Source organism: Phoca vitulina, unplaced genomic scaffold (genome assembly GCF_004348235.1).
Source record: "Phoca vitulina isolate PV1807 unplaced genomic scaffold, GSC_HSeal_1.0 scaffold3, whole genome shotgun sequence".
NCBI classification, from domain to species: domain Eukaryota; kingdom Metazoa; phylum Chordata; class Mammalia; order Carnivora; family Phocidae; genus Phoca; species Phoca vitulina.
Genome location: NW_022589706.1, coordinates 67,719 through 82,110, shown reverse-complemented (window position 1 = coordinate 82,110; position 14,392 = coordinate 67,719). Strand labels below are relative to the sequence as shown.

The following is a 14,392-nucleotide window of genomic DNA, read 5'->3' as shown; positions in this document are numbered from 1 at the left end:
CCTCGTCACTGCGCCCCCCCACCGAGTGGCACACACACATAGTTGTGAGTTGGCCCCCCTCTCCCAGGAAGACGGGCAGTTCGTGCGATGTGACCCAGCCTTTCCAAATTGGCTAGAATATGGAAACTGGAGCTGAAGGGAGCAGTACCTCTGATGCTCACTCATGGGACTCTGGCCACCTCCTCGGAGCCAGGCCAGGCCCAGGAGCAGGGGACACTAAGACTCAGACCCAATCCCGCCCCCAGGCTCTTTGTTTCACTGAGGTCTCCCTATGCCCAGAGCAGGGCTGGGCACAGGGCAGGTGCTCGGTAAGTGTGAACAAATAAATCCAAATTAGCTGTGTACCAGCATCCCCTTCAACAGACACGAGCAGAGCGCCCACTATGTTCCAGGCTCAGTTCTGGAAGCCAGGGACAGACAAGGTGGCCTTGCTATGCTCCCTGCCCTGTTGGAGAAGGACAAGGACAGACGTTCATGGAGTCTTCCAGCAGGACACCAGTGACCATCTCCACGGCTCTCCTGGGAGGCTGGGACCTCATTCCCACTTCATGGAGGAGACTGGGATGCTGACTCTGGAGCCAGACTTCCGTGGGTTTGGATCCCGGCTCTCGTTTCAGCTATAAAATGGGGTTGATAATCATGTGCCCCCTTTACAGGACTTCGGTGAGGACTGAGCTACTATAGGGCAGAGTGCTTGGAAGACACATGCTGGCCTTGGGAAGTGCTTATGCTCATTCAAGATCAGGAGTTGGCGGAGGCTCATGGAGGCTGAGAGCCTCGTCCCTGTGGCTGAGGCAGTACTGGAACCCAGATCCTGGGACTCCAGAACTCTCTCTGCCATGTCTCACAGCCTCTCCCCGAAAGAAAGTTCTTTTGCCTTTTCACCACGTGGGGATGAGAGTTTGCTTCGGCATGACCTGCAGCTTCACCTTCCCGGTCTCTTTTCCGGCTGAGCCTCTGTCCAGGCGGCAAGAATCACCAGTTCCAGGCCTCTCTCGGACCCTCGGCAAAGGGCTTGGAATCCACAAAGTTCAGCCCACCGGTTCTCCTAGAACGCGTCACCCCGCCTCATCCCCACATCACTTCCGGGAGAAAGAGCCGTCTCTGCTTTGCTCACGAGGAGCCCGAGGCTAGAGGCAGGGAAAAGCTCACAGCCACCCCACAAGGAAGCAGCCCAGCCAGGACCCGAACCCAGCTCTGGCTCAAATCTCAAAGGCCCTTCAAGTCCTAAAGGCTCACTGTTTCACAAAAGAAGTCTACATGGCTTCCCGCTTGCCGGAACCTTCCACGTTCCACATCTTACCTGCAGCGACGTCACCGTGGACAGGTCCTTAAGCTTTCCTTCTTCATCTTTTAGGTTATATCCCTCAGGCCTTTTATCTCGTTCAGTAATCTTCCATAATTTGATAGTTTTATCTTTCAAAACAGAGCAAACAAACGAGATGCATGATTAACACCAGCACAGAGCACAGTCCACGAGATAGGGCTGCAGCACTTCCTTGACGGCAGTGTGCTCTTGGACACGTGGGTCCCTGCTCCTTCTATGCACCCACGCCATGCATACGGGGTACCTGTCCTCATCCTCTGGCTCCTCACAACTTCTGGGTCAAAAGGGAAGGCCCCTCCGAGGGCAGCTAACAAACCCTCTAAACCCACTTCCAGAAAGAGTGTATAGACGTAGCGTCCTAATTTTGAAGCCCCGCAGGGGTAGACAAAAAGAGGGTAACCTGCTCGCTCTTTCTGAGCATCGGGCCCATCCGGAGGGCAGCTTCCCGGTGGCCGCACTTCTCTGGCCTCCTGCCATGAACATCAGAAGAGGAACCTCGTGGCGTGATGGTTCATCTTCTACGTCAGCGTGGCGAAGCCAAGCCACCCAGGTATTTGGCCAAACATAGGTGCGTGTTGCTGTGATGGTATTTTTTTTTTTAGATGGCATTAACACTTACATCCACAGAGTGCTGCGCTGAGGCTTTATTTGCTGTTGCAAAACTCTAATGCTCTTCCTGCCTCAGTCGTGGAAGCCCATACACACCCAGGAGCCAGAAACTCAGAGTATGGGAAACTGAGCCCCCCACATGGAGAGCAGCTGTTCTGGAAAGTCCCACAGCCCTGTGATGGACTTTATGGGAATAAGAAATAAACTGTTGTTAAACCACCAAAAGAAAAAGAAAAATCCATAGAGTGAAGCAGACTGCTCTCCATGCTGTGGGTGGGCCTCATCTAATCAGTTGAAGGCTTTAAAAGGCCTGAACTCCCCCAGAGGAAGAGAGAATTCTGCCAGCAGGTGGCCTTCAGACTCAAGCTGCAACGCTACCTCTTCCCTGGATCTCCAGCCTTCCAGGCCACCCTGCAAATTTTAGATTTTCCAGTCCCCACAATCATGTGAGACAATTTAAAATAAGTCTCTTTCCATATATCTGCATCTACATGTGCATCCCTACCTACCTACACACACACACACACACACGCTCATCGTATTGGTCCTCCTTCCCCGGAGAACCCTGACTGCTACTGTAGCCAAAACAAACAGCCCTGCTCAGGAGAAGGAAGAGGGAGACAACTGGTATCACCAAACCCTTGATAGGTACCCAAGGACATGCCGTTCGGAAAGGGTGCAGCTGGAATCTAAACCCAGGGTCAAGAAGCTTTGAGGGTGGGGGTGTAGAAAGCCCCTGGAGCTGACCTTCCCTCCAGAGGGGCAGGAAGAGAATGACACGTCCCACTCACGCGGTTCAAGGAAAAGCAACACGTGTGTGCGGCCCCATAGGCACCAGCCCTGTTCTAACCCACTATGGCCTTACGTCATTTCGTCCCCCCAGCGCCCCCATGAGGCAGGCACAAGCATAGCAACTCGGATGCGGAGGTGGCAGGGCCGGGATGTGCACCACGGGAGGGGCTCCTGTCCTCGGGGAGGCCCTCACGGCCTCCATTCCCCACTGGCTGAGCATGGCCCTGGGTCAGGCACCCTTCGCGGGCTCGGATCCTGCACTTGGCACAGTGAAGGATGAGAACAGCAGGAGGCCTGGAGGGCAGGCCTGGGGTCAGGAGGGGTCGGGGGTGGGGGGTCGGGACTGACGGCAGGAGGGACAGCAGGCTCAGCGGAGAAGTCCGCAAAGGCTAAGTGGAAGGCGACACCGAGTGGGGTCTAAGGGACGAGGAAGGGGTTGGCCAGGTGAGGGGCAGACTGGGCGGCCTTCCGGAACAAGGGTTGGTGGGACTGAGTCCGAGCAGTTTCGAGGATGCCTTAGCAGCCGCACTGAGTCTGGGCTCTGTCGGGGAAGGCAGATGGCGTCACCGTGTGAGGCTCACACATGCCGCAGCAGGGCTGGCTGGTCTCAGGGTGCTGGCTGGGTGTCATCCATGTCACCCTTACGCAACCCAGGGGAGCTGCACCACCCTGCTGCACAGGTGACAGAACCAAGGCTCAGGGAAGCAAGGCCACCGCCCCGAGGTCACAGGGCTGGGTGGAGTCCAGGCCTGTCCTCCTACCCTTCAGACACCACTGATGACAGGGGCAAGAGATGCAGGAGGGCGAGCAAGGGGAAGCCGAGCCCCCGGCCCCGGGAGCCAGGCCCCGAGTGGGGCACAGCGAAGCAGGAGCCTGGCCAGGAGCCTCCCTGGGGCAGAATGGTCAAGTGGCCAGCCAGGGTCCTAAACCCACGCTCCTGCTGCCCGCCTCACACTCTCGAGTGACAACCCCACCCAGGGGTGCTCTGGGATTCCAGAAGAGTTAGGCTTGCCTCCTTCATGGGGAATACCAAGCTCCCTCCACCCCCACCCCCAAGGACAGTAATGACAGAGATGTCCCCGACCCAGCCATCCGTCATAATGCAAAGAAGCCCTGCGTCCCACCACGGGCCAAGGTTGAGCAAGCTGTGGGACCGTCACTGGATGGAATGTGCCCACTGCTCAAAATGCTGTTTTCGAGTTCTCGGGACCTAGAAAAAGGCTCAGTGTAAGCGAGCTGGGAAAGAGCATTTGATGGCCGGTGCTGCCGGCTCAGGCGGGCCCCTCACCATTGGTGGACAGCAGGGAGTGGGCTGCATTCTGCTGTGGAAGCCACTTGATCTTGTTGATTTTCTCCTCTATCTCCAGACTCTTGAGGTAATCGAACTCCGGCTCGTGGCTCTGGAAGGTGCTGTAGACGTCATACTCGCCCTGGCTGTGAGGCGCATTTTTACTCTGCAGGAAAACCCAGACAAGGGGGCCTGAGCTCCAGCATGGCAGGGGCAGGGGTGAGGGGCGCGCCGACCAAACCCTCCGAGAGCCCAACGCAGCCGGGCGGCCCGTGTCCAGCAGGGCTGGGGGATCCGGTGCCAGGGTCAAAGAGACTCTGTATTTTAAATGGCTGATGACTTGGTGTGTGGCTGTGGCCAAGCCCCATCTCCTCCTCAGTCCAGCAATCAGGCTGGCTCACATTACCTGAGCACCTACTATGTGTGGGGTGCTGAGCTAAGTGCTTCTCACTCCCCGTCTTGTTCCATCTGCACGGCCCCTCTGTACTGGGCACCACCACGATTCTCCCCATTTTACAGATGAGAAAGTGGAGACTCGGAGGTGAACTGACCGCTCCCCCCAAAGGCCATGTGTCCACTAAGTGCTGTCACTCGCCCCTCTGAGGTCTGTCTGACACCAAGGCCAAGGCTCTGGCCTGCTCTTCCAATCTGAGTGTCCAACTTGGTCCTGACTCACAGAATGTACACATCTTGGAGTAGACTTTACACGGAGGCAGAATATTCTGGAATGTCAGACTGGGGCCAGGCCATCGTCCTCCTGACTTTCCTCCATGGGCCCATCCTGGTTTAAGCAGCAGAGCTCCTAATAACAAGGACCCTCGTGACAGAGCCCTCAAAATAGTGAGGTGCTGAGTCCATTGTGGGCACAGGGCCGGCTTTCTCAGCAGACAAGTTCAGTGTATGTGGTAATAGGAAGCTTCCACCAGACGTATAACCCGCCTGGGAGCAAACAGAGACAGTCAACCAAGTGCAATTTCAAGTCTCCTATTAATCTTTTCTGAAAGCATCTATAGCTATATTTCTACACCTGTCCTGCTTCTGGCAAGCTTTCAAGTTCTTCTGTATGTTTGCTTCTACGTCCCTTCAGCTGCCAGGAGCACTGTCTATGACTAAGGTCACTGGGACTGGAATAGAGAAAAAAAGGAGAAAAATTCCAAAGTCGAGAAACGTGCATCTACCCATTTAATTTCTTTCTCTAAAACGGAGGCTTGGCTTTGCAATCCCTGGTGGGCTACCCAGGTCCTTCTCGTGAAATCGGCACGGTCTGTGCTCGGGTAACGGATTTTCAGCTGTCCGCTTTCCGCTACGTGTCCTTGCTAAGCTAGGTGACACCCTCTGAGCTCCGGGCTCCCCATCTGTGACATGAGGATGCTAATAACACCTAATGGCACCACTGGGGTTGTCGTGAGGGAGGTTACGGGGGGAGGGAGGGAACACAGAGAAGTCAGACCTCGAGGAACACGCTGTGGAACGAAATGGGGCAGGGATGCATCTGCAACATCTCCCCTGCCCCCTTCATCCCCCTCCTCCCCACTCTCCTTCTCAATTCCCCCTCCTCCTCGTCCCTTCCTCACCCCTCTTCCCTCTCCCCCTCCCCTCTCCTTTCCTCGTCCTCCACCTCCTCGGTGTTCACCATCCCGTCTTCAGCATCTAATCCCTGCACGTGTTCGGTGTGTGGGTGGCCCCCTCTCTGAAGCAGGGTGGCATGTACGCGACAACACATGGCCTTGGTTTCAGCCCCTGGTCTTTACTCACTAGCTGGGCGACTTCTCCAAGTGTCCTCATCTGTAAAATGGGTGTCGGTCCCCACCCTCTGAGGTGGGCAGCAGAGAGTAAACGAGAAAATGTGTAGAGAAGGTAGCAAGGTGACCACACATAGTAGGTGCTCAACAAATGGGGTTTTTTTTAATCATGAGGTTCTTATAGTGGTTCAGAAACAGCGCCCCTGGGTGGGTTGTTCCGGGCTGCTCTTGTCTTACCCGAAATTCTGACGGACAACAAAAGCCTCGCGACGGCGAGGCCTGGGGCTGAGCCAAGTCGCCAACCCCAGCCAGAAGGCAGCCCCACGGCTGCAGAAAACGCAGTCCTCCTGTCCCCCCACCTCTAGCCAGGACAGCGTCGGCTCACCCAGGCGGAGGGCAGAAATCGGAGGCTTAACCCAGGGCCACAGCTGCCTGTCCTGAACGTGTCCCCGGGGCCCAGGACAGAGCCAGCAAAGGCCTGCGTGGGGTGTGGCCCCCCTCCCACGGCCACCAGGTCCCGCCGCACCTCTGGCTCCCGCTGGAAAATGACCACCCGGCCACCCTTGTCGCCTGTGGCCAGCAGCTCTCCGGTGTGGTTGAACTCAACAGTGGAGATGATATCGGCTGTGGGGGGAGAGACAGGAAGGTGTGGCTCATTAGGACCCCAGTACTGCGGAGCTCAACAGAACAGGCCCCCCGCCCCCCAGAGCCTGCACCCTTGGGCTGGGCCACCATCCAGAAGCAGGGGCACTAACGAGGGGCCGATGGTCCCCCTGTCCCCTCCCAGCTGGCCGCGGGACAGAGACCTGTGCACAGGCTTGCTTCGCTGTCTCCTTCCTACTTCCTTCCTTCCTCCTTCTCCTTCCTTCCAGAAGCAGTTTGGGGGTTTCATGTGCTGCCTAGGTGAATGGGCCACAATCTGACACTAGCCGTACTCTGGGGGCCCCCGGGACCAACTGTGGTCACCCCTGCCCATCATGGGTTCCCCATCGGTGGGACCCCCACAACCTTCACACATTCCTGGCCTGGACTCTGTAGGCCCCAGAATCTCTGATCCAGCTTTAGCACAGAGCCTCAGTCCTGATCGCTGCCCCCACTCCATTCTCCTACAGCGACCTGAGTCCCGGCGTGTCTCGGCCCGAAACCCTCCACTGGTCCCCAAAACCGGAGCTTTTCCCTCCCAGAGCCATCGTGGGCAGCCTCCCCTGTCAGGTGGTGGCAGCTGCGTCCTCCCCTGGCTCAGGCCCAAGACTTGGGGTCTCCCTGACCCCTTTCTCTGTCTCCCTCTCCAGGCGCCGTGTCCAGTCCTACTGGCCAGGCCTTCACAATGTATCCAGATTCCTCCCACATCTCCCCGCCTCTCACCTGGAAGATTCCGACAGCCTCCTAAAGGATCCCTTTGCTTCCTCCCTGCCCCTGCTTAAACTAACCTAGCAGAGCATGAGGGACCCCGCCCCAAACCCTCCAGATCAAATCCCCATTTGACCTCAGAGTAGAGCAAAGGTCTCAGGGTGGTCTACAGCCTGAGTGGTCTGCGAGCCCCCAAGGCAGAACACATCGGAAGCCCAAACCTCTACCCTGCTCCTGCTCCTGCACAGAACACGGCACTGGGCCCCTTGCAGCTTCTCAAAAGTACCGGCTACCTCTTATCTCAAGACCTCGAGTGATTTTCACTTTCCTATTCAATAAACACCTTTTGCTTTTCCAATCAGTGCCTGTTAGAGGCAGCTTCTGGCCCACACTGGCTTTCTGAGCCGTAAGTAAACGCCAGCTTTGACAGCAAAAGAAAAGAGGAGAGAGAGAAGGTGGTTTAGAAGCGGGATGATGGGCTGGACATTTTCATTGATCACGATAAAAGCACATTTCATTGAACTTAGAAAAACAAGACAAGATGAGGAGAGCAGTGGGACGGGAACGTGTACCCGCCCGCTGAGCACGGAGCCGGGAATGGGTCGGGCCCTCCACGGGGCCGCCTGGCCTGACCCGGGAGCCCAAGCACCCCGGACCCGGAGTTAGAACCCAGCGGTGCCGGGGTCCCAGACGGCATAGCACCAGTCCTTGCTTTTCCTACTGGCACCCCCTAAGGTGCAAAGAGCAGGATATAAAATTGTGTATAAAATGTTTTTAATTATATACACCAGTGATCACAGCCGTGTTAAATGGCAAACACACTGGGCAGAGGGAAGAAAACCCGAAAAATGACCCCCCCCACCACATTAGCAGAGGGTGCTTTGGGGTGGCTGCAATAAAATATTTTCGTTTCTTTTCCCACTTTCCTACATTTTCTCGATTTTCTGTAATGAAGGTAATTTTTAATACCTTTATTGGGATATAACAGATATACAAATGCACATATTTAATACATACAATTTGATGAGTTTGGACATATGCATAATTTATATTATTTTTATGACGGAAGAATAACAATGCTATTAAATTAAAACGCCAGTGTGACCACTGGTACCCAGAGCCAATGCAGTCCATAAATGCTGGGCCGTTACCACGGTAACAGACACTAATATCTGCAGGCAATTTACAATTTATGTGTCAGCTTCACATCCACTGCCTTCTTTGAAACTCATGCCAGCCCCTGAGGGGGATACCGCTATTATTTCCATTGGCAGCTAGAGAGATAGAGGACCCTGCACAGGGACAACCTCCCGAGCTGCTCGCGGGCCAGTGGGAAGTCCTGGGTTGGAGTCTTGGCTCCAGCGCCTTGGCTGTGTGGCCTTGGGTTGGTCACACCACTTCTCTGAGCCTCAGTTTTGTAGCATGGCTATAATAGGGTGTGCCCGGGGTCAGAAGCCCCAGGGACCATGGGGTGTGAAGGTCTAAGAGGAAGGATCATGAGGAACGAGGAGTTACCAAAATTAACTGGACAGAAAACTAAAGCCCCCTCTCATCCTTGCTTCTGGCCTCTCCAGACTTCGCAGTGGCCAGCTCAGAAGTGTGCAAGATGAGTAGTGGCTCAACCTTACTCTGCAGGTTTGGGGGTCCTGACCTCCAGCCCCGCGCTAGTCCCATCCTGGGAACATCTATGGAGTAAGCAGACCATGGCATTGCTTCCTCATGCTTTGGGCTGGTAGATGTTTCACCACTGATTCATTGCTATTATCCTTATCAATAAAACCTTGAAATCAGAGAGTCCATTCTCTCATCTTGGAATATCTGACACATGTCCAGTCCCAATACCACCTCCTTCAGGAAGCCTCCCAGAGAGCACCACTGCCCCCCCAGTTCAGTGGTCTCTCCTACAACTACAGTCTCATGCCCACTGTGTGCCCCCTCATTGAATGTGGACCCCTTCCTACATGGGGGTGTCTATGTCCATGTTGCCTCTCATCTTGACCACGGAAGGGTCAATAACATCAACTCACGTGTCTTAAGTGCTCATTTGCCAGGCACTGTTCTAAATCTCTCCATAGGAGTTTTTGCTTCTAGCCTGGTGGCTCCTATTGGATCAATTCTCTCACCAATCACAACTATAAAACCTCGACAGAAAAATAACAAAACACAACTACCTGAAGGCACTGGAGGGGACCAAATGCAGGTGGAACATGCAGGAAAATTAGCAATCACTCACCTAGTGAGCCATTTTCATGGCTTTTAGTCTGAGAACAGGCCCTAGCCTGTGTCCTATAGCTGCTGAAACTCAGGTAGAAAGTCCTACTCTTAGGTCTCATAAACCAGGTGACAGAGGCTAGGGAAATGCTAGTAGTAGCCGGAAAGTGAGGGAGTAAATTCTAGAAAGGGGGATGCCTGAGGGGGGCCCCCAAATACAGCACATAAACTCTGCCCAAATCTTTGGCCACAAAACACGCACATGCATGACAGACTCCAAGCAGCCCAGCTAAGACTAAAAGAAGTGAACTGGGGTTTGTGCCCATCACCCCAGAGATGGGGTTTGCAGTTGAGTTCAACCAAGTTAACTGCTCACAAACACAAAATAAAACAAAAATGCTCTTTGGAGGGACATACGAAACATCTAGAGTCTCTACAATGTTATCATTCACAATGCCCAGGATATAATCCAAAATTATATGAAGACACACAAAGAAATAGCACATCACCCATACTTAATATAAGGATAATTGATGGACACTAGTCACAGAATGCCCTGGATGTTGGAATTAGCAAATGAAAAAATTTAAAGTAGGTATTATAACTATGTTCAAGGATGTAAAGGGAAATTTGCTCCCACTGAATGAAAAGAAAGGACATTTCAACAGAGAAAGAAAAACTATTTTAAAAATAACCAAATGGACATCCTATAACTAAAAAATACAGTATCTGAAACAGAAGACCACTGAATTGCTTAACAGAAACTTTGAGATGACAGAAGAAAGACAGTACACTTGAAGATACATCAATACAAATTACCTGATGTGAACAATAGAGAGAAAATAAATTTAAAGAAGAAAACAGATCTTCCAGGATCTGTAGGTCAATATCAAACATCTAACATACATGTAATTGGAGATCCAGAAGGAGAGGTGAGAGATAATAGGGTAGGAGAAAGACTTCAAGGGATAATGACTGAAAAAAATCCCCAATATGGGAAAAGACATCAATGCACACATTAAGGAAGCTCAGTTAACTCCAAAGAGGATAAATGCCAAGAAAACCACACCCAACCATTAAACTGCTGAGGACCAAAATAATGATAACATTTTATAAGCAGCTAGAATAAAACCATGTTGCATTCAGAGGCACCAGGACTCAAATGACTGCTAATTTCTCATCAGAAATACTGGAGTCCAGGAGTGCCTGGGTGGTTCAGTCCGTTGGGAGGCTGGCTCTTGATTTCAGCTCGAGTCATGATCTTGGGGTCCTGGAATCAGCCTCGTGTTGGGCTTCATGCTGAGTGGAGAGTCTGCTAGAGATTCTCTCTCTCCCTCTCTCTCCGTTCCTCCCCCTGCTCACGCTCTCTCCTTTCTAAAATAAATAAACAAATATTTTTAAAAAGATACTGGAGGGGCACCTGGGTGGCTCAGTCGTTAAGGGTCTGCCTTCGGCTCAGGTCATGATCCCAGGGTCCTGGGATGGAGCCCCGCATTGGGCTCCCTGCTTGGCGGGGGGCCTGCTTCTCCCTCTCCCACTGCTTGTGTTCCCTCTCTCACTGTCTCTCTCTCTGTCAAAATAAATAAATAAAATTAAAAAAAAAAAAGGATACTGGAGTCCAAAAGTCATTCAAAGTGCTATCAAAAATCTGTGAACCCAGAATTCTGTATCCAGCGCAAATATTCTTCAAGAATGAAAAGCAAATGAAGACTCAGTTAAAGCCTTCCAAGGACTAGAAGTCTAACCTTGGCACAATCCTACTGCCCTCTCATCATTCTCTCTTTACAGATAAAGACACTGGGTCACTAAGAGGCAAGACACCTGCCCAAAGTCACACATGCAGTGGGGCCTCTGCAGTGTGGGCTTCTGGCATGTCCCTGCACCCACACCGTAGAGCCTCACGGTGCCACTGGCTAAAACCTCAGGCTCAGGGTCCCAACTCAGCCACCGAGTGGGGTCTGCCAAGCCCACCCTGTCATGGGTGCTCCAAGTTACCCTGTCATGGGTGAAGAAAAATCTCATGAAAGCCCATGCTGCCCTTCCACTTGGGAGGTCCCCTCTGCCTTCTGCTGCAGCCCTGGGGAGTCCCCCAAATGGCAAGGCTGGGTTGGAAGAGGCAGCTTGGACCATGCACAAGGAGAACCAGTCAACTCCCTGGAATTGGGCACCATGCAGCCCTGGCAGGGGAAGCCCAGAGCTACCTGGTCAGGTAGCCAGAAAGCCATACTATGGTCCAGTGTAGGCTTAGGGAGAGGTCAAAGGTGGTGTTTGATGTGACCAGCCACGTGACAGGTCCACATTGGGATCTGGAGCCAGGGATGGTGTTGTGGGTTGAATGGTGTCCCCAAAAATATATGTTGAAGTCATAACTCCCAGGACCTGTGACTGTGATCTTATTTGGATCATCTTTGCAGATGGTCAAGTTAAGATGTGGTCATACTGGACTACAGCGGGTCCTAAATCCAATGACTGGCATCCTAATAAGAAGGCTACATGATGACATGGGGACACGGGGACACACAGGGAGAAGGCCATGTGACAACAGGGGCAGAGACTGCAGTGAGGCATCTGCAAGCCAAGGAACTTCAGGGACAGCGGTCACCACCAGAGCTGGAAGAGCCTGGAAGAGACGCTTCTAGCAGGCTTCAGAGGGAGCATGGCCCTGCCGACACCTCGCTTTCTGTCTTCCAGCCTCCAGATGGTGAGAGTAGGGATCTCTGTTGTTTTAAGAGGGAGAACAGGGCTAAAACAAGAGGCCGTGCACACACCAGCCCTGGATGACACCACCTGCATGCACCCTAGCTGTGGCTCCTGTGGGTGCCACGTGGGGGAGGATCAGCCCATGGATCCCCGGGATACCCACTGTGGCTGTCACCAAGAGGAAGATATTCCAGTTGCAGCCCTGGTCCGTGCTCGCTGTGTGACCTCACCCAAATCACTCACCCTCTCTGAGCCCTGACTGTTGCATTGGTAGGATGGGAAATGTCATCCCTGCCTGGCCACAGTTCTCCTAGGGTTTATGTGTGGACTGGAAAGTTCTCTGGAAACTCCGGCAGAAGCCTGCAAATGCGTCGGGGAGATTAAGATGCTCGTCGGGGGGGGACTCTCCCCTGCTCGTCCATCACCGTCCATCACCATAAGTGCTGTCGACACCATTAATGATCCGTCAGATGTCGGGGCTCACCGCAGACGGGGGCCTCGGAAAGTCCAGCCTGATCCTTCTGATGGGAGCATTGCCTTTAATTAGTGTTGTCAGAGGCATCAGGCTGATGAGGAGGGAGGAGCAGGCAAGAAAGAGGAGGGAAGAGGAGTCTGCCTGCTGCAGAAGGAAGCTCAGTGAGAAAAAGGAGGCCCTTGTGGTTGCTGCTCTCTCTCTCCCAGACCCCTGCTCCACCATGAAACCCCAGGCCAGCCTGCTGGAGGATGAGAGGCAGGTGCAGCAGGGATGAGCCACCGCAGCTGAGGCCACCCTGGGCCAGCCTACAGCCAGCAGGTCGGCCCGCAAAAGGCAGCAGAGACACCTTCCTGACCACAACTACCGCCGATGTGCCAGTGAGCACAGCCAATGTGCAAGGAACACCCAGCTGACCCACAGACTTGGGAACAAAACTAAATGCTTATTGTGTGGAGCCACTGAGCTCTGGGGGCGTTTGTTATGCAGCAGGGGCTGACTGGGACAGAAGGGCGCCCGGCAGTGCTGCATCTGCTCCATAGATGACCTGTTTTTGGAGGTGGGCCAGTCATCGAAAAGGGAAGACTTTCCTGATCAGAACAAGCTCTCAACTATCAGCTAGGTTTCCAGGCAGGTGCATGCTCTGTCCCCCACCCAGGGTCAGCACTCTGACCACAGCGCTGTCCCTTCCCCATTCACCTGGACAGCTCCAAATGTTCTCCAGGTCTCAGCCCAAATGTCCCATCTTTGCGGAAGCCACCAAGCCCTCCATGCTGACACCTGGTTCTTTTGGGTCACGGGGGACTGTGATGGCCCTGGGGGTGGGAGGCAGCAAGATGAAAGAGGCCCCAAAACCAGCCTCCGGCTCAAGGCTTCCCCACTCACTGATGTGTGACCTGAAGCAAGTCCCATCCCCCGAGACTCAGTTTCCTCCCCTGGAAAACAGGGGTAATGTCATCGGACTCATAAGAGGCCTGATATGACAGGGATCAGGACGGCAAAGGGAGCGGGAGTTTTGAGAACCTGGACTTCGTGTGGCTCCGGGATCCTGGCCCCTCGGACCAGAACAGGTCATAGTAATAGTTAACCCTCCTGGTACTTCCTGGGAGCTGTTCTAGCACTTGACACGTAGCACTAAATCCTCTTAGCTCCCGAAAGTTGGAGTGATGCCATTGTCCCCATTGTACAGAAGAAACAGAGGCACAGAGAGGATTAATAACTTGCCGAAAGCTGCCTACCTGGGGTGTACAGGGTTGGGACTCACTCCCAGGCAGGCTGGCTCCAAGTCCTTGAACTTGACCCCCAGCCTGGTGCTTCTCGAGACTTTAAAGGGGTCAGAGATGGGAGTCGGGGGTGGGTGAGGACATTTCCTGGGAGAAAGCAGACACTGAGGGGAGGGTCCCCACCCACCTATTCCCTGCCCAAGCCTAGCAACACCTTCCCAGAGCTCTGAAGTACAATTCCTGAAGGCAGGGGACCCAGGCCCAAAACCGGGAAAGCTGGGTGTTGGGGTATGGCTGTGAGGGGACACAATGGCTTGTGCCCATGTGCTTCCTGGGGACAGGAGAGAGCTGGTGTAGGTCATCTTTGTCCTATCTGCTGGCTTCCCAGAAGGGCAAAGAGAATGCTGGAGGGGGAGGCCACTGCATCCAGGGGCCAAGGAAGGCCACCAGATACACAGCTGTGACTGCCTGGGTCAAGGTCTGGGTCAAGGTCTGGATCAACCTTCTGTGAGAGGTTTGGCAGGAAACTTCCAGAACAGCCAGAGAAGGACCCATGAGAAAAACAGGCAGCTCTATCCTACCCATCAGGCCCACCCAGAGAGGACAAAGCCACCAGAAGTAGGAGGTGGCCCGTCCTCCTGGCGGCCATGCCAGTGAGTTGGGGGGGAGCTGCAAGAC

General features: G+C 53.8%; 1 protein-coding gene across 1 annotated transcript in view; it reads right to left on the bottom strand.

Annotated features, from left to right (window-relative positions):
* Positions 1 to 14,392, bottom strand: part of PPP2R2C (protein phosphatase 2 regulatory subunit Bgamma) — a 97,539-nt gene that overhangs the window by 45,440 nt on the left and 37,707 nt on the right. Inside the window, exons 2-4 of the mRNA XM_032399657.1 lie at positions 6,285 to 6,382; positions 4,017 to 4,182; positions 1,304 to 1,416 (exon numbers count right to left, since the gene is read on the bottom strand). Of these exons, the coding sequence (XP_032255548.1) occupies positions 1,304 to 1,416; positions 4,017 to 4,182; positions 6,285 to 6,382 (377 nt within the window). The remainder of the gene's footprint in view (positions 1 to 1,303; positions 1,417 to 4,016; positions 4,183 to 6,284; positions 6,383 to 14,392) is intronic.